Source organism: Medicago sativa, plastid, assembly GCF_051527215.1.
Source record: "Medicago sativa voucher I.S. Choi MD003 plastid, complete genome".
Classification (NCBI taxonomy): Eukaryota; Viridiplantae; Streptophyta; class Magnoliopsida; order Fabales; family Fabaceae; genus Medicago; species Medicago sativa.
This window is the reverse complement of record NC_042841.1, coordinates 29,065-52,018: the sequence shown is the minus strand read 5'-3', so window position 1 is coordinate 52,018 and position 22,954 is coordinate 29,065. Positions and strand designations below refer to the sequence as shown.

Sequence of the window (22,954 nt, the reverse complement as noted above, 5' to 3'; positions counted from 1 at the left end):
ATTTTATTATTCTAAAATTCTTTATAAATATTTTAATTTTAAATTAAATATTTAAAGAAAAGATAGTAAAAGATACTAATTATGAATATAATAAAGGTATGAAATTTTGAATCAATTTTGAATCAATTTTTTTCTACTTGTTCCTGAAGTAAAAAGAGTTCCATCTGTTCCTGAATAGCTTCCTTCAAAAGGGCTTCTGCTTCCCCAGTGAATGTCTTGGTAGAAGATATGATTTCGTTAAATTTAGGTTTATTCGTTTTTAAATAAGCCCTTAACTCAACGAGAAATTTACGTACCTGATCAATTTCTAATGAATCAAGATAACCATTCGTTCCAGTATAAATAGTTATTATCTGTTCTTCCACAGTGAGAGGAGCTGATTGGGATTGTTTAAGCAACTCGCGCAATCGTTGACCTCTTGCCAATTGATTTTGCGTAGCTTTATCGAGATCAGAAGCGAATTGTGCAAAAGCTTCTAATTCTGCGAATTGTGCCAATTCCAATTTTAATTTACCAGCTACCTGTTTCATGGCTTTAATTTGAGCCGCCGATCCAACTCTGGAAACGGAAATACCCACATTAATAGCTGGTCTGATTCCAGCATTGAATAGATCGGCAGATAAAAATATTTGGCCATCTGTAATGGAAATTACATTAGTAGGAATATAAGCTGAAACATCTCCTGATTGGGTCTCAACTATTGGTAAAGCAGTCATACTTCCTTCACCTAACTGAGAACTTAATTTAGCGGCTCTTTCCAAAAGACGAGAATGTAAATAAAAAACATCTCCGGGATACGCTTCGCGACCTGGTGGTCTTCGTAATAGAAGAGACATTTGGCGATAAGCCTGTGCTTGTTTGGAGGGATCGTCATAAATGATTAAAGTGTGACGTTCACGGTACATAAAATATTCAGCCAGAGCTGCACCTGTATAAGGAGCGAGGTATTGTAATGTAGCTGGAGAATTTGCTGTTTCAGCCACTATAATAGTGTACTCCATTGCCCCTCTTTCTTGTAAAGTAGTTACCACTTGAGCCACAGAAGATGCTTTTTGACCAATAGCTACATAAACACATATTACATTTTGTCCCTGTTGATTGAGAATTGTATCTGTTGCTACTGCTGTTTTACCTGTTTGTCTGTCCCCAATAATTAATTCTCGCTGGCCACGCCCTATAGGGATCATAGAATCAATAGCAATAAGTCCCGTTTGAAGAGGCTCATACACGGAACGTCTGGAAATAATACCGGGAGCGGGAGATTCGATTAACCGAGATTCCGAAGCTGAAATTTCTCCTCGACCATCAATAGGTTTAGCTAGGGCATTTACAACACGACCCAAATAACCCTCACTTACTGGTATCTGAGCAATTCTTCCTGTTGCTTTTACCGAACTTCCCTCTTGTATCAGCAAACCATCACCCATTAATACAACACCAACATTTTTGGATTCCAAATTCAAAGCAATGCCTACAGTACCCTCTTCAAATTCGACTAATTCACCTGCCATTACTTCATCAAGACCATAAATACGAGCAATGCCGTCGCCTACTTGAAGTACAGTACCTGTATTTACAATTTTTACTTCGGTATTATATTGCTCAATACGTTCACGGATAATTTTACTAATTTCATCTGCACGAATGGTTACCATGAATATTTCTTAATTTGAATTTGATTCTTTTTCGAAGGAAAAAAAAAAATAATGCCTATACTCTATATTCTAGTAGAACGACTAATCAGTTCTTTTTTTCTTTCATCGCCCCAAACATATCAATATTAGCACCGATCGTACGTAAATGTAACTCGTTGTTTAAGCAACTATTCAGAGTTCCCAGAGCTCCTTGTAATGCTTGTTGTAAAACCCTCTGTTGCACTTGATTAATCGCCCTTTGTTGTTCAAAATGAATCGTTTCATTTTTGTAATTTTCGAATTGTTCCAAAGTTGTATAAATTGAATTAATTAAATTCAATTTTTCTCGTTCTATCTCGGAATAACCATTCACTCGAAACCGATCCGCTTCCGTTTCTACTTTCCTTAAGCGGGCCCGGGCTTTCTCCAGCTGTTCAACGGCTGCTTCCCGTAGTTCTTCTGAATTTTGAATAGTTCTCAAGATTCTCTGTTTTCGATTATCTAATAAATCACTTAATGAAAGTAGATTCTCTTTGCATTTATTTAAAAATGTCTATGATCTCTTCCCGAACCAAACATGAATCTTTCAATTCATTTGGCTCTCACACTCAATTCCGTATAGGAAATTTCCCTATCTTTATTATCGAATGAGCCTATCCTCTTTTCTCTATTTCTAAACATCTTGAAAATGATTACCAATACAAGATTAAAATATTTGGAGGACTCTTCTGACCAAACAAATAATTGTCAGCAAAGTTGTTTTTTTTATTCAAATCCAAAGAATTCTGATTAATTTATACGTAGGTCATCAATTCCGCATTGTATAAAAGGAGGCGTTAAACAAAACACCTGTTTTTCCTATTTTTCATCGTAAAGAGAATTCAAGTCATTTTATCGACATGAGTGTTCTATATCGAAAAAATTCCAATTTCCGTATTAACATAGTGGTAGAAAGAATACTACATTGCGTCTAAACTTCAAACTGGTTAGCTTTAACCATGGTAATGCTCCAAAATTCTTGGTTGATAGAGAATCAAAGTAGATTTACCAATGAATCGCGAAATGCTATGGTTCTTAACTATTTTTTTGTTTATTTACAAATTTATTTAGTAAGAAGTCATTCGCCGGATCATGCACGTTTTTCTAGTTATAATGAAAAAAGTGCAGTTGGTTGGATCCAATCTATTCTTTGAAATAAACAACTCGCACACACTCCCTTTCCAAAAAAAATTAATACACCTAGCACTACACTTAGATTTATTAGATTTGTTGCTAAAATATCGGTATCAAACCCGAAACTTCCGGCGGATGGCCAGTAAATGAAGCAAAGAAAAGAATCGGTTATATTTTTCATATGATCGCATCTCCTCTTATGGATAGACTAATTTTGTTTCTACGATTCCCAGTTTTTTGATTTTTTGATTCGTTTTTTTATAATAAATTAAAGTTTATTCTATACTATTTTCATTTCTTACTAAGAATTAATCTGAATTACTAGTAAGAATATGAATATAATAAGAATTTTATTCTATCAAATAGAGAATATAGAATCTATTTATTAATAAATAGATTCTATATTCTCTAATTGGTTAAGATTCCCTATAAGAACGATACCTCTTAGAAGTAGATACTAGTTCTTATGTCAATTGCAAAATATCTAGTTGTTTTCAATTCTAAATTAAATAAAGGGGGCGCTCATTGGACTAAATAAAGGGACGGAAGAAGGCGAATCAGTATGTTAATCCGAATGAAGAATAAATTGTAGGAGTTAAATCGGAATATATATATATTATAGAAGTATATATAAAAAAAAAAAAGCAATATATATAAAAGCAATAGCAGCAATGAAAGTCCACGGAAAAAACAATATGTATTTTTCTTTTTCTATTTTTTTAAAAGATTAAACAAAAGGATTGGCAAATAAAAGTGCTAATGCTACAACCAGCCCATAAATAGTTAAAGCTTCCATAAAAGCCAGACTAAGTAATAAAGTACCCCTTATTTTGTCCTCTGCTTCCGGTTGTCGCGCAATCCCTTCTACAGCTTGCCCTGCAGCTGTACCTTGACCAACTCCAGGTCCAATAGAAGCAAGCCCGACGGCCAACCCAGCAGCGATAACAGAAGCAGCAGAAATCAGTGGATCCATGATAAGTTTCTCCTATTCCAAATAAAATAAAGAAAAGAAATAGTTAATAATATAATCAACCAAGAAATTATGACTTAATTATTTCATTCTTCATTTTCATTTATCTAGTCGAAGTTTAATTCATGAATAATTTTTATTGAATTATCCAAATAACTTCGATATTCATTTTTTTTTCGTTTCTATCCATGTAGTTTTTTGTGAATACATACAATTTTTTTTCTTATCTTAAATTTTGAACCATTCTTTTAATTCTTCGTTCTTTCTTTTTCTTTATTTCCATTTTTGAATTATTCAATACCTAAATTTAGAGTAGTAGCAGGACAAATTTAGATAGTCATATATAACTAATGAATATCTACTATGACATATACATGTGTTTGTTCGATATCGTAAACCAATTAGTTATACCTTAGATTCAATAGGATTCAATAGGATTCGAGAATCATTCTTGGAAACCCCTAAAAAACTAAGAGTTGTCTTATAATGATTAGATTATATATATACACTTAGTTCGACCCCCTCACCCTATTTTTTGTCCTTTCTTTTATTCATTATTATCCCACATGGATCGAATTAATCTAAATCAATTCGAAAGACCAAATTATTACTATGGAAATATTCGAATTTAATTTGATTTAGGAAAATCAAATAAACTTTGGTCAATTATTAAATGTGAATGAATGAAACGGAAATATTTTCTAGTTCGATATAACATCTTTTTTTTTTTTGAATCACATGTCATAAACAACGTAGATATCATCCGAAATTATAGTTCCCAATCTAATATTATTTCTAATATTAATTAAATATAATATATTAAATATTAGTATATTATATTTAATTAATATTAGAAATAAGTAAATATTAGTATATTATATTTAATTAATATTAGAAATAATTAATATACTAATAAGTAAATATATTAAATATACTAATCGTAAATATATTAAATATACTAATCTGACATCTAATAAGAATTTTCATTAAATATGTTTATAGTTCTAATTAAATGAACAAAATAATAAATAAAAATAATATTCATTGGAGTAAAATACAAATTGGTCAAAAAAAGACTATTTTGATAACTAATCAATGATGGCCTTCCATAGATTCACCTATATAAGCCGCAGCTAAGGTAGCAAAAATAAGAGCTTGAATACCGCTTGTAAATAATCCCAGAAACATAACAGGTATAGGAACTACTAAAGGTACTAACGAAACAAGAACAACAACTACTAATTCATCAGCTAATATATTTCCGAAAAGTCGAAAACTAAGTGATAAGGGTTTTGTGAAATCTTCTAAGATGTTAATCGGTAAAAGGATTGGAGTTGGTTGGATGTATTTACCAAAATAAGCCAATCCTTTTTTTGAAATACCCGCATAGAAATAGGCTACTGACGTAAGTAAAGCTAATGCAACAGTAGTATTTATATCATTTGTGGGTGCAGCTAATTCTCCATGAGGTAACTTTATAATTTTCCAAGGCAAAAGAGCCCCTGACCAATTCGAAACAAAAATAAATAGAAACAAAGTTCCAATAAACGGAACCCACGGACCATATTCTTCTCCAATCTGAGTTTTGCTCACGTCTCGGATGAATTCAAGGACATATTCAAAGAAATTCTGACCGGACGTTGGAATAGTTTGCGGATTTCTAACAACTAGAATGGTTGAAATTAATAAGATAGCAATTACAACCCAAGAGGTAATAAGTACTTGAGCATGCACTTGAAAATCCCCTATTTGCCAATAGAAATGTTGACCTACTTCGACAGCAGATATATCATAGAATCTGTTTAATGTGTTGATGTAACATAATAGAACATTCATATTGCCCTGCCCTCTAAAAAAAAATATATATATAACTTGAAAGGGAATTATTTTGATTCAACCATTTCCTTATTTGACTTTCATTTCCTTTTCTATTTTGAATACCTACTAATCACAAAATATTTATTTTTGCAAAATTTTGTAATGCTATAATAACCGATTCCATAAATCTATGACCGCCCAACCAAATCTAAAAATTTATTTATCTTATTATTAATCAAAAATTTCGTATATAGCTAGAACGACCCTCACAAATTGCAAAAACTAATTTGTTAAGAATTAATCGGATTGAAGCTATAGCATCATCATTAGCTGGAATCGAAATATCTGCTAGATCTGGGTCACAATTTGTATCGATTAAACAAATCGTTGGAATTCCCAAAGTGATACATTCTCGAAGAGCCGTATATTCTTCTTGCTGATCAACGATTATTACAATATCGGGTAACCCCGTCATATATTTTATGCCACCCAGATATGTTTCCAAATGAGATAATTGTCTCTTGAACATAGCGGCATCTCTTTTTGGAAGAGAGTTCAGTTTCCCTGTCTTTTGCTCCGTTCTCAAGTCCCTGAACTTACGAAGTCTCGTTTCTGTAGTATACCAATTCGTTAACATACCTCCGAGCCATTTTTTATTAACATAATGACATCGAGCTCTTATTGCAGCCCGTGTTACTGAATCGGCTGCTTTTTTTTTTGTACCAACAATTAAGAATTGTTTTCCCATGCTTGCTGCATCAAAAACCAAATCACAAGCTTCTGATAAAAAACGAGCAGTTCGAGTAAGATTTGTAATATGAATACCTTTACGCTTTGCCGATATAAAAGGTGCCATTCGAGGATTCCATTTCCGAGTATCATGGCCAAAATGAACTCCAGCTTCCATCATCTCTTCAAAAGTTATGTTCCAATATCTTTTTGTCATTTATCCCCACACGTTTTTTTTTTTAAAAAAGTGAAAAAAACGAGACCAGGTATCCTGAAATAGCAATAAATAATTGTTCCGATGGAACCTTCTCTTTTATAGACGATTGGCCGTTAATATATAATCAGGTCATTTATTTTTTTCTATTTATTATACTTTATTACCAAATCAAATGACTGCATTTAAAGGGATGAATTGAATGCTTCCTAAAAGCGCATTCAATCCTATATTTCTAATGTATCACAGAAAATTATTTGAAATGAAAAGAATCAAATAATTTTCTGTGATGGAACAAAAGATTTCGAATTTCTACTTCGAATAATTTTTTTTTTTTCAAGGTAATTTTGTTATATTGCGTTGACCGTGAACGGTGCATTATTCTTTTGAATCCGGTACCAACGGGTATCATTCCCCCTAAAACAACATTCTCTTTAAGACCTTTCAACCAATCAATACGACCCCGAAGAGCGGCTTTTGCTAAAACTCTAGCAGTTTCTTGAAAACTCGCTTCGGATATGAAACTTTGAGTATTCAGAGATGTTTTTGTTATTCCCAATAATAAAGCTCGGTAACAAATTGCTTCTTCCAAGGCACGCCCAGTTCGTTCTGCTCGCAATAATCCAATTAATTCACCGGGTAAAAATACATTAGACATTCCATCTTCTGAAACCAAGACTTTGGATGTTATTTGACGCACAATAATTTCGATATGTCTATTATGGATGTGTACTCCCTGGGATCGATAAACCTTTTGGATTTTATTAACCAAAGAAATACGACTTTGCGCTATAGTTAGCTCAGCACCAATCAAGAATCCCCAAGGAATGCCGAGAATTCTTGTTATACACTCATTCCAAGCATCAATTCTTTTTTCGAGATTCATCGATATTGAATCAATCGAACGTATTTCTAATATCTGTTCCACTTTTGGAAGACCTTGTGTTATATCACCGGATCTCGATTTTTCATATATGAATGTAACTAAAATATCTCCTTGATAAAGGATTTCTCCATAATGGCCATGAATGGTTGCTCCTGGAGTCGCCAAATATGGGTTAGCCGATCTTATTATTACAGAATCCATTTGAACAGTTATAACTTGACCCGATTTTAGTTTTAGATGTGGTCCATTTTTCATTTTAGCTATACATATATTTTCACAAATAAATTGTCCAAGACTAATTATTGTAAACGTTTTTTCACAATCATAATGATGTAGAAAATACCAATTCAAATGGAATGGATTCAAAACGATATTACTGTCTAGATCGGGTTTAAAAATTTTATCATTTTCGTCCATTAAATAATATTTAATTACTTGAAAAATTTCCGTTATTTTGTCAAGTTGGAAATTTTTCATTATTGATATTTGATTATGAGTTATTAAACGGTAAAGTGAATAAAAATTTCCAACTTGACGGGCTATCCCTAAAGGGCCTAATGAATTATTATTATTAATTGGAATTTTAGGATTTTTTTTTATCCCATTGTGATATTTAACATTGTTGAATGGTCTTATTTGAAAACAATTAGATGATGACAAAATTATCCAAGATCGGCATTCCTTATTTCTATTCAACAACATACGAATAGTTCCGTGATTTTGGCTAAGTGATTTTTTAATTTTTGCCTTGGAATGAATAGAAAAAAATGGATTGATATTGATCCGATCCGATTCATTATCCGCGATCAATCCTAAACCAGATGGGTCATTTCTTTTTCTGATATATGAAGTATTCGATTTTACTAAGTCAATTCTTAGAAAATACTCAATCAAACCGTTTGTACTTACTTCAACAAAGGAAGAGGGGGCCTCCTCAATAGAAGTACTTTTTTTGCCTTGATCCCAATTCAAGACTAAACAAGTCCGAACTAATTGAATCCTTGTGTCGGAAATTCCCCGAATGGATTTTCCATTTCCATAAAGAATATAATTGACAACTTTGAGTTCCAGATTATCTCTTTCCTGGAATAGATCTTGGGGAAAAAGTTTTACAAAATCGATACTGTCCGGTATTTCATATAAAATTACAGGCCGAACCAAAACAAAATACTTTTTCTTGGTAGTTGTGATCCATTGGACATAGATCCAATTATGAATTTTTTTTGATTCCTTCCATTTTTTTTTTACCGTTCCGGGTGGTATCAAGATAGAACTGTGTCGGGATATCTTATCCCTCTCTCCGGGAAAATGGATATTTCCAGAAAATATTTTTAATTCGATTTTTTTTTTTTTCTTTTCTAATCGGACCAATCCGCCTACTCGACTTCTTATATTGAAAGTGATTGGTGTTCCTATTCCAACGAGACTATTATTCCGTACCATTATGGAAGAAGATTCGGGTAAAATATGCACTTCTTCGGGAATAAAAAAAAATCGATCTACTTTGATTTGGTATTTTGGCTTTAATTCTTTGATTCCTCGATACTCAATGAAATCTTCTTTTTGAAAAACGGAATGAATTCCTATAGTTCTATATTTAGTAATTCCTGAATTCTGTCTTCTGTATTGAGGATCATCGAAATAAGCAAAAATACTATTTCTATGAAAAATACCATTGATAGGTATTTCAATGGAAACACCAGAAGGTCGCATTAGTTCGTTCTTTCCTTCTTGAATCGATTGGAATGGAATAAGAAATCTATTTCTTCGTCTTTTGGCCAATAAATAAAAAGTATCGTGAAAAATAGCAGGATCCATTAAATGAGAATGATCCGTACATATTATTTGATTAAATATTGAATAATTGCTAATCCCCTTTTCTTTTGTACCAAAAGTCTTCAAACTTAATAATTTTCGTTTTACTTCATCATTACTTACTAAAAGATTAGAAATATTTCTTTTTCCAGTAGAAAGAGAATCAATGTTAATTTGATCTTGATCCTTGCGAAGTAAAAAATGGATTGTATCAGACCTGCACGACTTTCCTGATAAGATCCATAAATGACTTGTTTTTGGTAAGATATGTACATTACTATACAAAAATTCGGATGCATGGTACACATCGGTACTCCAATGCATTTCGCCTTCTGAGTCAGAATAAATATGTTTTCGAACCCTTTCTTTCAAATTAAAAGTATATGTTCCCGCGCGGATCTCAGCAATCACTTGTTCTGATTTTACATATTGATCATTTTGAACTAATAGAAAACTTTTTGGTGGAATAATCACGTTATGTATAATATCGTCACTTTCAATAGTTACATACAAGTCTATATTACATATAAAAGCAGGATATCCATGACGTGTACGTGTAGGGTGAACTAAATCTTCATTAAATTTTATTTTTCCATTCGAGGGGGCTCGCACATATTCCGCAGTACCCCCTGTGAATACTCCACCAGTATGAAAAGTTCTTAATGTTAGTTGAGTTCCCGGTTCGCCAATAGATTGACCAGCAATAATACCTACAGCTTCTCCCAATTCTACCAGGTCCCCATGAATAGGACTCCGCCCATAACACAATCGGCAGATCCAAGACGTATTCCTACAGGTAAAGGGGGTTCGAATAAATATTGGTTGTGTTTGAAAAGTTATGAATCGATTGATAAGTCCAATTCCAATATCTTGATTTCTAACGACAATGCACCGTGAACCGATATATATATCGTCTGCTACTACACGACCAATTAATGTTTGTATCAAAATTCTTTCTGGTATCATTCCATTTCGGGTATTTACAGAAATCCCGCGAATCGTACCGCAATCTGTTCGACGTACAACAATGTGTTGAACCACTTCAACAAGTCGACGTGTAAGATATCCAGCATCTGATGTTCGTACAGCAGTATCCACAACCCCTTTACGGGCTCCGTAGCAAGAAATTATATATTCTGTTAAAGACAGTCCTTCTCGTAAATTGCTTTGAATGGGTAAATCAATCATTTGTCCTTGTGGATCTGACATTAATCCTCTCATTCCGACTAATTGGTGCACTTGAGATGCATTTCCTCTAGCTCCTGAAAAAGACATTATATGGACTGGATTAAAGGGGTCAGTCATCCTAAAATTAGGATTCATTTCTTGTCGCAAATATTCGCTTGTAGCATACCATATTTCAATGGATTGGCGTAATTTTTCTACCGCATGTACATTCCCATACTGATTATGTTTTTCCAAAATAGAACTTTGTTGTTCAGCATCTTGGACTAGCCATCCTTTAGAAGGTATTGTTAAAAGATCATCAATTCCTAATGAAATAGATGTAGCAGTAGCTTGACGGAACCCTAGAGTCTTTACTTGATCCAGGATGTGTGATGTATATGCCATTCCGAAATGGTCTATTAATCTGCTAATAAGTCGTTTAATGGCAGTTCCACCTATCACGTTATTGTGAAAGACTAGATTGGCCCGTTCTGCCATAAGTACCTCCATATTCCACTCAGTGGGATTCGGTTCGACAATGAATTTGAGTCAATGATTGGAAAACTTCCTTTTCTTTATGTTTATTCACGTAGAAAATTGAAAAGATGCTAGTTGACCTGAATTTACGCCAGTATCATAACATAAATTTACCTAGCTGGATATCAACACTAACCATCTATATGATTAGATACCATATGAATAGGCTCGAGAAAAACCTTGTATAGCTTCTTCAATTTCTCGATAAAAAGAAATATGACCAACAGTGGTTCTAATGTATATACAACGAATTTCTTTTTTTATACTTCTTATTACTAAATAATGCCCATAAATTTCATAATAGGTACCAAAAGATTCATAGTGAACTTCGATAGGAACTTCTCTTGAAGACATAATGCATTGATCTATTCGCCACCGGAGCCAAAAAGGACTATCGAAATTTATTCTTTTCTGTCGATAAGCTCCAATTGCATCATAGGAATTGCAAAAAAAGGGTTCTTTTTTTTTCATATACTTAGAGTTATTATTGCTAATTTTTTCATTTTTAGAATTTCTGCAATTAAACGGATTATACCTGTTTGCACAAATACCTCGACGATTTCCGCTAGTTAATACATAAAGGCCTATAAGCATATCTTGAGTTGGTACGGAAATGGGATCCCCAATAGCCGGAGACAAGAGGTTTGTATGAGAAAACATAAGTAAACGAGCTTCTGCTTGAGCCTCCAAAGATAAAGGCACATGAACAGCCATTTGATCCCCATCAAAGTCTGCATTGAATCCCTTACACACTAATGGATGTAAACAAATAGCACGTCCTTCTACTAAAATAGGTTGAAATGCCTGTATGCCCAATCTATGCAAAGTAGGCGCTCTATTCAGCAATACTGGATGCCCCCGCATAACTTCTTGAAGTATTTCCCATACAATCGGTTCTTTTTCCCGTATTTTACTCTTAGCAACTCCTATGTTCGAAGCAAAATGTTTTCGAATTAAACCACGAATTAGAAATGTCTGAAATAGCTCTATTGCTATTTCGCGGGGCAATCCACATCGATGTAATGAAAGTGATGGACCTACGACAATAACAGAACGCCCCGAATAATCAACTCGTTTTCCAAGCAGAGTCTCTCGAAATCTTCCCTCTTTGCCCTCAATTATATCTGAAAACGATTTGTAAACTTTATTATGACCGTCCCTCATTGGTTGTCCGCGGATTCCATTATCAAGGAGTGTATCCACGGCTTCTTGTACCAATTTTTCTTGACACATTACTAATTCCCCTGGTGTAGATCTACTTGTTGTTAATAGGTCAATAAGAGTATTGTTCCGATAGATAACTCTTCTATAGAGTTCATTAATATCCGAACTCATTAGTTTCCCTCCATCTATTTGAATAATCGGTCTCAATTCGGGAGGAAGAACTGGTAAGAGACATAAAACCATCCATTCTGGTTCTATATTTGTTCGGATAAAGTGCTTAGCTAATTCCATGCGTCGAACCAAAAAATTCTTTCTTCTTCCTACTTTTCGATCTTCCCATTCATTTTCATTGTCAGTGGATCCCTCTTCTCCTAATTCTTTCCATTCTACCAACGAAGAATCCATAATAATTCTTAAATCCAGATCAACTAATTGTTCTCGTATAGCACCTGCTCCACTAGAAATTTCTCTATTTCGAAATGTATCGAAACCTTGAGTAGCAAAAAAGAGTGGGATACTGTATTTCCAAGATTGGATTTCATATTCGAATGAACCTCGTAATCGTAAGAAAGTAGGTTTTTTAACTACGGGCCTAGCAAACGAAAAATTTGGATAGGATCCAATAAGATGGATCTCCCCCTTTGAAAATCGGACGTGAGGGTTTCCTCTCATCCGGCTAAAGTATTTACACACAATAAAGATAAAGAAAGGGGTTTCCGTTTTCAAATTTTTGAAAACCTCTAAATCTAAAATAAAAAAGGTTTACTCTTTACTCAAGTTATCAATACAGACGAAGCAACATTTCATTGATACATTATTCTTTGTTTCGGAATTCTTTATGCAATTCGAAATTACGACAGAAATAAAATGTAAAATTCTTGAGTAGTCTACCTCCCTTCGAACGAAGAATCCTCTAAAATAAAATTTTTAATAAAAAAAGGAATATCCTCGAATTCATAAGAGATTTCTTTGTCTATGTATCATACCATATTGATCTTTTAGGTCAAGACGTCACCTCGACGGTTATGCCACGATGTCTTTAAGCCTATATGCGATAGATAGACTTCGGCAATCATGATATATTATATTTTATTCTTTGAACTTAATTTAAGTTCTTAAAAAAAAAAAAGAGATGAAATAATTAATTCCACAAAAAAATAATTTTTTTTTTTTTTCACAAGGTACGTACAGTTATAAATAACTATTTATTTGTTACTGAATTGACCATAGACCAATTCCCTTATTGATTTGGGAGTATTCAATACACCCATGAATTCTGAGCTTCATGTTACTCATCCCAAGAGACATGTCAGATAGAGGACATTCCAATTTAATTGAATGGAATGACAGTTTATCATTTGAAATCTGTACAATAAGAATTTTTATCAAATCACACATCGCAGTATACTAGACCTTCTAATTCTTTAAGAGGTTTATCTAAAAGACTCGCAATATAACTAGGAAGACGTTTCAAATACCACACATGGGTTACTGGACATGCTAGTTTTATATACCCCATTTGATATCTACGTACCCGAGAATCAATAAATTCTACTCCGCATTGTTCACAAAATTTGGGTTGGTCTTTTTTATCTCCGATTACTCGATAATTTCCACAAGCACAAATCCCACTTTTTATAGGCCCAAAAATTCGTTCACAAAATAATCCATCTTTTTCAGGCTTATTGGTTTTGTAATGAAGAGTATAGGGTTTTGTTACCTCTCCAACAATTTCTCCATTAGGTAGGATTTTTTTTGCCCAAGCACTTATTTGTTCAGGAGAAACTGATCCAATTCGAAGGTGTTGATGTTTATACTGATCAATCATAGAATAAAATTTCTGATTCAGTCCAATTAAACTTCCTTCCTTTGAATCTGGAAGTCTTTCTCAGATACAAGGAAATGATTCAGTTCCAGAGCCAAAGATCGTAGTTCTCGAACGAGCAATCGAAAAGATTCTGGAGCATCCACAGGTTTAGGTATTGTTCCTCCAATAATCGTAGTTCCGAGTACTTCTTGACGAGCTTTAATATGATCAGATTTATAAGTCAGCATCTCTTGTAAAATATGAGCAACACCGAACCCCTCGAGCGCCCAAACCTCCATTTCGCCTACCCGTTGTCCTCCTTGTTTCGCCCTTCCTTTAAGGGGTTGTTGTGTAACAAGTGCATAATGTCCACTGGAACGTCCATGTATTTTATCATCAACTTGATGAATTAATTTCAAGATATAAGGTTTTCCTATTATAACAGGCTGTTCAAAAGGATTCCCTGTTCTTCCATCAAATATTCCGCTCTTTCCCGGATACTCGGGTTCAAATATCCATGGATTCGATGTTTGTTTACTGGCTTCATATAATTCAGAAAACACAAGTTTTCTGGAAGCCTCCTGTTCATATCTCTCATCAAAAGGTGCTATTCGATAATGTCTATTTAGCATACTCCCAGCTAATCCGAGTGAACATTCCAATATCTGTCCTACATTCATTCGTGAGGGTACCCCTAATGGGTTGAAGACCATATCAACGGGTCTTCCATCTTGCAAATAAGGCATATCCTGTCTAGACAAAATCTTTGAAACGATACCTTTATTTCCATGTCTCCCGGCCACTTTATCACCTACTTTAATTTCACGTTTCTGTGAAATATATATATGAATCGTTTCTGGATTATAGCTAGAACCTGCTTTTTTTTGGATCCATCTCACATCAATAACTCGGCCCCTACCACCTATAGGTAGTTTTAGACAAGTTTCCTTTGAGGTCGATACCTGAATCCCAAGTATAGCTCGTAATAATCTATCTTCCGGAGCATAGGAGGATTCTTTCGCCATTTGAGGCGTTAATTTACCCACTAAAATATCCCCTGTTTCTACCCAAGATCCCAGAATCACAATTCCATTTTTGTCTAAATTTCGGAGTAAATGGGCTTCTAGATGTGGAATTTTATTAGTGATTCTTTCAGGACCATGGCTTGTCACATGAGTCTGAATTTCATATTTACGTATGTGAAAAGAAGTATAAATATCTTCATAGACCAGACGTTCACTAATGAGTACAGCATCTTCAGAATTGTAACCTTCCCATGGCATATAAGCTACTAATACGTTTTTTCCCAAAGCGAGTTCACCGCCAACAGTAGCAGCACCATCTGCTAAAATTTGTCCCTTTTTTACGCATTTACCTTTATGAACCTGGGATTTTTGATGCATGCAAGTATTTTTGTTGGAACGTTGATATCTAATTAATGGAATACTTAGAGCATTCCCATTTCCAAATAAAATGATCTTGTCAGTATCGTTATAAACGATCTTTCCTGCGTGTTCGGCTATAGCGGGAACTCCTGAATCTAAGGCCACTTGGCGTTCCAATCCAGTTCCAACAATGCACTTTTCGGACCGAGAAAGAGGAACTGCTTGACGTTGCATATTAGAACTCATTAAAGCTCGATTCGCATCATTATGCTCGATAAAAGGAATCAGGGAAGCTCCAATAGAAAAATATTGGAAGGGAAAAATACTTCGAAGATGAACCTGTTCCCATGCAATAGTTAGAAATTCTTGACGGTATCGAGCTGGAACAATCTGCTCCTCCTGAATACCTCGATTCAGTGCTAAAAAATTTCCCGTCGCTACCATATAGTATTCATCTCTACTTGGTGATAAATAAAGCATTCGTATTCGTTTTGATCTCTCAGAAATTTCAAAAAATGGACTTTCTATAGACCCCCAAGGACCAATCCTTGCGTGAATTGCCAAGGATCCAATAAGTCCTACATTGATTCCTTCCGAGGTGTCAATTGGACAAATGCGTCCATAGTGACTAGGATGGATATCCCGTATCCGAAAACTAGCAGTTCGCCCCGTCAATCCTCCAGGACCCAAATAACTCAATTTTCTCCCATGAACTATTTGGGTCAATGGATTGGTTCGATCTAAAACTTGAGATAATGGGTGTAATCCAAAAAACGATTCATAAGTGGTTGTTAATGGAGTTGAAGTCACTAAATTCTGAGGAGTAGGTATCAATTTATATCTAATTGCTCCAGATATAGTTCCTCGAATTATATTTTCTAAACGAACGAGAGCCAATCCAAATTGATCTTGTAATAGATCTGCTACGGAACGAATACGTTTATTTTTCAAATGATTCATATCGTCAAGTGTACCCATTCCAAATTTCATTCCAATCAAATGATCCGCAGCTGTCAATATATCTCGCGGTAACAAAAATGTATTGTTCTCGGGTATATCAATGTTCAGTCTTCGGTTCATATTTCGGCGACCAATCCCTCCTAATTCACATCTTTGTTGAAAAAATTTTTTTTGTAATTCCGTACATAAAGATTCAGGAAATATGGGATCTCCGCCTACACAAGCAAATTGTCGATAAAACTCCAAAATGGCATTTTCTTTTGACCCTATTTTTTTTTCCTCCTTTTCATTGAGGAAAGACATAAAAATTTCGGGGTAGCAAACGTTCTCAAGAATTTCGCTTAAATTCGAACCCATAGCTGATGATAGAACTAGAATAGATATTTTCTGTTTCCTACTTACACGAGCCCATATCCTTGCTTTTCTATCAATTTCTAACTCTAATCTTCCCCCCCAATCGGATATTATTGTGCCAGTATAGACTGAAATTCCGTTATGGTCCAACTCTGAACGATAATAGATACCAGGGCTTTGCAATATTTGATTGATTACAATTCTGTATATTCCATTTACTATAGAAGTTCCCAGGGAATTCATTAGAGGAATGTTTCCAATAAAAATAATTTGTTCTTGGATATCCCTACTGTTTTTCCAAATTAATCCCGCGGATATATATAATTCAGAGGAATATGTAAGTGATTCATATACAGCATCTTTTTCTTTTATCGAGGGTTCTACCAATTGATATGTTTCCACAAATAACTGAAATTCAATTTCTTGATCCGTATCTTCAATTTTTGGAAACTTAAAAAGTTCTTCTGTTAAGCCCCGATCAATGAATCTACAAAACCCTTCAAATTGTATTTGATTTAATCCGGGTAGTGTAGACATTCCTTCATTCCCAACCCCAAGCATTTTCAATTTCCCCATTTATTTTATAGAAAATATCCCGTGATTTGCTGTCATTCTTCATTGAATCACATGAATCGATTTAGCAATAATGGAATTTCTGGTCTTTTTACTTTACTGAATCACATGAAATTTTACCTAACTACGTCTATGAAATTGAAATACCTATTTATGAAAACAGGAGATTTTATACTCAAATTGGAATTTGCAACAAAACAACCAAATAGAATATAACTTGTAATATAAATCGAAACAAATTGATAAATTTCACCTAGACTTGGGGTATTTTATAGTAGTAGTATAGTATGTTATTACATAACTCTAATTCGATTGATACCCCAAAAAATGAATTCAGGATTTGTTCGGCTCCATGAGATAAAGATATCAAAAAGAAAATAATCAGAAAAAATATACAATTTATTTTTTTTTTTTTTTTTTTCGAATTTGAGAATACGATTGCAGTGCATAAAAAGACTTGGATTTATTAAACATGCATAGATCTAACTTCAGCTATAACTATTTCTATATGTCTCTTACTTTATTGCAGTCCTATTTGTTCGGGACAGCACATGTTATGTTGTGTTCATTTATTTTTTCTACTCATTCATTAATCTATTTAATGAAAAATTAAAAATGGGCAAAAAAATGAAAGCACGAGAATTTATCGAAAATTCCCTATAATATAGGTATGTGTAACAACGAAAATGCATGTTCTGGGGTTGACATATATTAACAGTTGCTGTTATAATTGAAATAGAGAAGGATTAAAAAAAAAAAAAAAAAAAAATAATATTGATTGGTTATGTATCAATTTCTATTTTTTTCTCATTAATAAAGATAAAGAATAGATTAAGATTCAAGAATTTTTCAGGAATTTGTAGTTAACGGTTGCTATTTGTGCTGAAATTTTGACTTTTCTTTTGTGACTGAAAGGTATAGGTATACATTTGTTTTCAATAGAAAAAGGGGATTAAAGAAAACGGAATTTAAGATACAAACACATCAAAAAAAAGAATTTTAGAAACCCATTTTTGTTTTTTTGAGAGGAGGAGGGGTATTCGGATCTATTTTTTTGTATTATTTTGGCGATATGGCCGAGTGGTAAGGCGGGGGACTGCAAATCCTTTTTCCCCAGTTCAAATCCGGGTGTCGCCTGATCGATAAGAGAATTCAAATAGTTTATTTCGTTTTGTTGATATAGAAAACTTTTTCTTTTTTTCCAGCGCAAGCTAGTGTAGGAATAAGGGACTAGTTTGATGCTAAATTCTAAGCATCGGGAAGTTTGTTCTCTAAAATGTTGTAAATATTTTCGTCTCAGAGTCAACGAAAAATTCATTAGAGAGATGAAAAGGAATAGATCAATCTTGAAATGATAGTCCTTTTATTTCACTACTATTGTAGTGTCCATCTACTTTTGGGGTCTTTAATTAGATTGGATAGGGATAGGTCGGATGGGGAATATAATTCCATTTTAAGTTAGGGAAGGTGTTGAAGAAAAACCTTGTATACAAACTTATGGTAAAGTATATGAACGCTTCTTCATTTATTCCATATTAGTTAGATTAATGAAATTGAATATCTAATTAGATTTCTTTTTTTATTATTATTATATTAATATATTAATAAAAAAATCCAATTCAAAAAGAATCCATTTTTTTCTAATCTCTAGTAAAAGAATTTTAGAGGATGTTTTCCAATTGTTGTATAGAACGAATCGGGAGACAATCAAATGGAAATAAGAGATGCAAATAAGAGTCTGAGTATGCAAAGAAATCTATCTTGATTCTATTCTATATTTTTTATTTTTGACTGAATGAAATGGGGGGGTAAAATAAAACATAGGTCTTTTTATTCGTACCTAATTAGTACGATGCATTTCCTTACTACTCTCAAGGATATTTTTTATTTATGCTTAATTTAATATTTTTCAATTCTACTAGAAATCAGGTAAGAACTTGTTAGATGTTCTAATTGGATGTTTCGTCAATGGTGTTATGACGGAATCTTTTTTTGACTCTGTACCAGCGATTCCACTATTATTATAAGATATTATAAAATTTTTAGTGAAAAATAAAAACGAAAATAATACAAGAAAAAGTAGTAAACAATAATAAAAAAATTTCTTCATATTGATAGAGATAGGAGACAAAATTTACATGGATATAGTAAGTCTTGCTTGGGCTGGTTTAATGGTAGTTTTTACATTTTCCCTTTCCCTTGTAGTATGGGGAAGAAGTGGACTCTAAGAGGACTACTAATTGAGTTAAGGGATCAAAATGTCTCAATTATTTTATAGCTAAGTTCTTCCATTTTTTAACTATTGAATTTTGTTATTTTATTAATATAACTAAATACTAATTAATGAAATGCAATTCGATACTTCATTTTGAAACTCTATTGTATTCCAGTGGTGTAATATAATATTGAAAAAAAAAAATACTCTTTAAATCAAACAAATATTGGAATTGTTCCCATCTTATTGTCCCGGGAATACAGATAATTGGAAACGGATTACTACTCCAAACTTAATTCTTTTTAAGATTTATATTTCGATGAACTGGTTACCACCAATCTTTTCTAAATATGAAAAACTTTTTCATCGAATCCCCTGATCAGTTGTCAATTATTTAATCAATTCATTTTTTTGGAATACTAAAAATAAAAAGATTATTATTTATTTTTTTTTTTATTATTATTTATCGGGATTATGAAAAGAATGTGAAATCTAAAAATTCAAATAATTAAGAATCAAAATGTATTTTTGATTATTTCAGATTGATTGGAACCAATACAAATATAATAGATTAGATCAAACAAAGAAAAAATGTGGACACTATGGAATTGACATTCCATAGATATCTATAGATATACCCATATGAAAAGAAATATTTAAATAGGTCCATCCATATTAAACTTCTTTTTTTTAAGTAAAACATTCCATTTTTACCATACCATAATAGTTTATAGTAGAAAGAAATAGATTTGATTTCTTTCTACTATACTATCTACTATACTATATGGATTTCATAGAATTCTGCTGATTGTAGTCTGATCATTTTATTTAAAAGAAAGACCCGAAATGGAAACCCTTTTTTCTTTATTCAATCATTGTCATCGCATTGATAAGAAATCAGAAGTCATGTTTAATTAAAATTAGTCACTTTGACTTACCGTTTTTACGTAAATTATAAGTAAAAAGGCAGTAGGAACTAGAATGAAGAGTGCAGTAGCTATAAATGCGAGAATATTGACTTCCATAATCTCTATGTTTTCTTTCTCTTTTATTTCTAATAAATACTTCGGGATTTAATCCCATAGAAATGAAAAATCTTTCGTCAGTAAATTCAGTGGTATAAATTTTATCTCGATGATATAAAATCGGATCAATATCACGAATAACAATATCGGAGCTATCAAATCAATTCATCGTCGAGAATTAAATAGTATAACATAGGAAGATCTTTTATCCATACCAAATAAAAAAAAAAAATTACTTTCTGATGCAATGAAAAATTCCTTTTTCTTTCTTCGTCCGAACCTTTACATTATACTAAAAAAGAAAAAAGGAATCCCTGTTAGAAATGAGATTTTTTTTTTTTCTTTTTTATTCCCTTTCACATACGAAATCAATTGATATTTTTTGGATTTGTATCCATCGGGACTGACGGGACTCGAACCCGCAGCTTCCGCCTTGACAGGGCGGTGCTCTGACCAATTGAACTACAATCCCAGGGAAAAAGTTGTATAGCATACATATTCTTACTATTTCATTCAAACCCTTTGTTTTTCTATTTTAGATTCGAACCCCTGTACTGTAACTGAAAGAGGCAGACTTATATATTGATATATTGATATTTTTATGGGTCTGCACTTTAGCGAAATCGACACGGATTATTCGCAATCCGTTCCTTATTGCTAACTTGATTGAAAAATCAATGAATCAAGGAAACAAAAAAGACTCTTTTTTTACTTTAATCCTTTCCTAAGACTTTATATTTTAAAATCCCGATAGGAATTTTTCAAAATCCGAATTTGTGGAAAAAATATGTAATATGGAAAAAAGAAATAGCACTCGAGATTTTATTCTTCTGTATGGGAGCCCATTGGTGATTTTCAGAGAACACCAAATGGGTTATATGATTTCATGGTGGATCAGCAAATTTTTGGGCCGAGCTGGATTTGAACCAGCGTAGACATATTGCCAACGAATTTACAGTCCGTCCCCATTAACCGCTCGGGCATCGACCCAGGAAGAATCAATTTTAGTCTTTATTAAAAATCCCTGATCAATTTCCTTTTGTAGTACCCTACCCCCAGGGGAAGTCGAATCCCCGTTGCCTCCTTGAAAGAGAGATGTCCTAAACCACTAGACGATGAGGGCATACTTGTCCGACCTCCATTCTACTATGTTCATACATAGTATGAACAGTTTTTTGAAATTGTCAATATAATGGAATGATATGATTCGATCAGAAGGATCTTTCAGAATTCCTTAAAATATCATTTAGATTTCGAAATTGTTCATTCCAATCACCAATTTATAAAACTATAAAAAAATAATGCGAAAGAAAACAAAAGAAAGAGAGAATCCTTTCAGGGAATGATTGATTTTCTGGAACAGGCGCGGCATTAACACCTCATTTCTTTCACTTTCATTCAGTGTTAAGAAGATTGAATTAGTGGGTACATGTATCAATGAAATAAATTTTGTGTTATGATGAAGATGATTTCAATTCGAATCGGTTTTGAAAAAATCCATTCCATTGATATTTATCAAATCCAATATCCAAAAATCATTTTTTTAACTATACTCACTAGCTAAATCCAATTTATTGTTCGTTAAAAAGTTGCTATGTAAAAAAAATAGATCTATTCTATATATATAATTTGAGTATATGCAGTAACAAATAGATGTACTAAACTCATATCCATATTGGATGGTTCCTTATTCGGGAATTGACTCAAATGGAGCCCCTTTAACTCAGTGGTAGAGTAACGCCATGGTAAGGCGTAAGTCATCGGTTCAAATCCGATAAGGGGCTTTTTTGTCAAAAAATGACAACAGTAATATAAATGACAACAGTAATATTCCGATTTGAAGGAAGAATAGAGATATTCTTGATATTTGTAAGAAGTTTCTCTTTGTAAAAAAAAACTAAGGAATAGTTGAATTTCATTAAAAAATCGATTTTTTATTCTATTAAATTGTTGTTATCATTCGAATGAATTCGAATAGAGTAAACTCATTCTAGTTAGAAAGTGAAAGAGTATTCTTTTCTATATATCTATTTTTTTAGACTGTGATATTTCCTTTAATTGTAAGATATTCCTATCCTATTTTCTATTATTCCAATCAAAAAAAGGGAAAGATTCTAAAAAAAAGTAAGTGGACCTAACCTATTGAATCATAACTATATCCACTATTCTGATATTCAAATTGGATAGAAATGAAATTCGAACAGTGGATCTTTTTTGTTTTTAATATCTCTTTCGTTCGGACTCCGCAAGAATCTGTCAATATTTCGGATTAAATCTTATTGTTCCTAGGAATAAATGGATACTCCTCTTCTCCACGCAGAAGGGTTTATTCTATTCTAAGTTCCAACATAATTTTACTTTCAAAATATCTTTTTTCCGAATACAAGAAAAGATCAAATTACATTTCTATTATTTCTTTAAGATATGAGATATCTATAAAAAAAAAATAGAAAAATCCATCAAATCATGACTTCGAGTATCCAATATTTCATTTTCATATCTATGCATACTAGACATACTAGATTTTT

General features: G+C 32.9%; 10 protein-coding genes and 5 non-coding genes across 15 annotated transcripts; 3 read left to right on the top strand and 12 right to left on the bottom strand. All coding sequences in view use genetic code 11, as the record gives it.

The window, feature by feature from the left end:
- Positions 1–122: 122 nt before the first annotated feature.
- Positions 123–1,655, bottom strand: atpA (ATP synthase CF1 alpha subunit). The gene has a single exon. It carries the CDS (start codon positions 1,653–1,655, stop codon positions 123–125), a length of 1,533 nt encoding a protein of 510 aa, YP_009656293.1.
- An 85-nt stretch (positions 1,656–1,740) lies between these two features.
- Positions 1,741–2,988, bottom strand: atpF (ATP synthase CF0 B subunit). Its single transcript has 2 exons — positions 2,845–2,988; positions 1,741–2,151 (listed from the first exon to the last, which is right to left on the bottom strand). The coding sequence occupies exons 1-2, from the start codon at positions 2,986–2,988 to the stop codon at positions 1,741–1,743; spliced, it is 555 nt and encodes a 184-aa protein (YP_009656292.1).
- Positions 2,989–3,534: 546 nt separating this feature from the next.
- atpH (ATP synthase CF0 C subunit) lies at positions 3,535–3,780 on the bottom strand. Its single transcript has one exon. The coding sequence runs from the start codon at positions 3,778–3,780 to the stop codon at positions 3,535–3,537; it is 246 nt and encodes an 81-aa protein (YP_009656291.1).
- Positions 3,781–4,869: 1,089 nt separating this feature from the next.
- On the bottom strand, positions 4,870–5,613 carry atpI (ATP synthase CF0 A subunit). Its single transcript has one exon. It carries the CDS (start codon positions 5,611–5,613, stop codon positions 4,870–4,872), a length of 744 nt encoding a protein of 247 aa, YP_009656290.1.
- A 217-nt stretch (positions 5,614–5,830) lies between these two features.
- Positions 5,831–6,541, bottom strand: rps2 (ribosomal protein S2). The gene has a single exon. It carries the CDS (start codon positions 6,539–6,541, stop codon positions 5,831–5,833), a length of 711 nt encoding a protein of 236 aa, YP_009656289.1.
- A 250-nt stretch (positions 6,542–6,791) lies between these two features.
- rpoC2 (RNA polymerase beta'' subunit) lies at positions 6,792–10,904 on the bottom strand. The gene has a single exon. The coding sequence runs from the start codon at positions 10,902–10,904 to the stop codon at positions 6,792–6,794; it is 4,113 nt and encodes a 1,370-aa protein (YP_009656288.1).
- A 186-nt stretch (positions 10,905–11,090) lies between these two features.
- Positions 11,091–13,935, bottom strand: rpoC1 (RNA polymerase beta' subunit). The gene is made up of 2 exons: positions 13,506–13,935; positions 11,091–12,715 (listed from the first exon to the last, which is right to left on the bottom strand). The coding sequence occupies exons 1-2, from the start codon at positions 13,933–13,935 to the stop codon at positions 11,091–11,093; spliced, it is 2,055 nt and encodes a 684-aa protein (YP_009656287.1).
- Positions 13,936–13,961: 26 nt separating this feature from the next.
- On the bottom strand, positions 13,962–17,174 carry rpoB (RNA polymerase beta subunit). The gene has a single exon. It carries the CDS (start codon positions 17,172–17,174, stop codon positions 13,962–13,964), a length of 3,213 nt encoding a protein of 1,070 aa, YP_009656286.1.
- Positions 17,175–18,252: 1,078 nt separating this feature from the next.
- Positions 18,253–18,323, top strand: trnC-GCA. Its single transcript has one exon. It is a non-coding gene; the product is annotated as a tRNA-Cys (tRNA).
- Positions 18,324–19,318: 995 nt separating this feature from the next.
- On the top strand, positions 19,319–19,414 carry petN (cytochrome b6/f complex subunit VIII). The gene has a single exon. It carries the CDS (start codon positions 19,319–19,321, stop codon positions 19,412–19,414), a length of 96 nt encoding a protein of 31 aa, YP_009656285.1.
- A 907-nt stretch (positions 19,415–20,321) lies between these two features.
- Positions 20,322–20,426, bottom strand: psbM (photosystem II protein M). Its single transcript has one exon. It carries the CDS (start codon positions 20,424–20,426, stop codon positions 20,322–20,324), a length of 105 nt encoding a protein of 34 aa, YP_009656284.1.
- Positions 20,427–20,824: 398 nt separating this feature from the next.
- Positions 20,825–20,898, bottom strand: trnD-GUC. Its single transcript has one exon. It is a non-coding gene; the product is annotated as a tRNA-Asp (tRNA).
- Positions 20,899–21,332: 434 nt separating this feature from the next.
- trnY-GUA lies at positions 21,333–21,416 on the bottom strand. The gene has a single exon. It is a non-coding gene; the product is annotated as a tRNA-Tyr (tRNA).
- Positions 21,417–21,476: 60 nt separating this feature from the next.
- On the bottom strand, positions 21,477–21,549 carry trnE-UUC. The gene has a single exon. It is a non-coding gene; the product is annotated as a tRNA-Glu (tRNA).
- A 589-nt stretch (positions 21,550–22,138) lies between these two features.
- On the top strand, positions 22,139–22,210 carry trnT-GGU. Its single transcript has one exon. It is a non-coding gene; the product is annotated as a tRNA-Thr (tRNA).
- Positions 22,211–22,954: the final 744 nt, after the last annotated feature.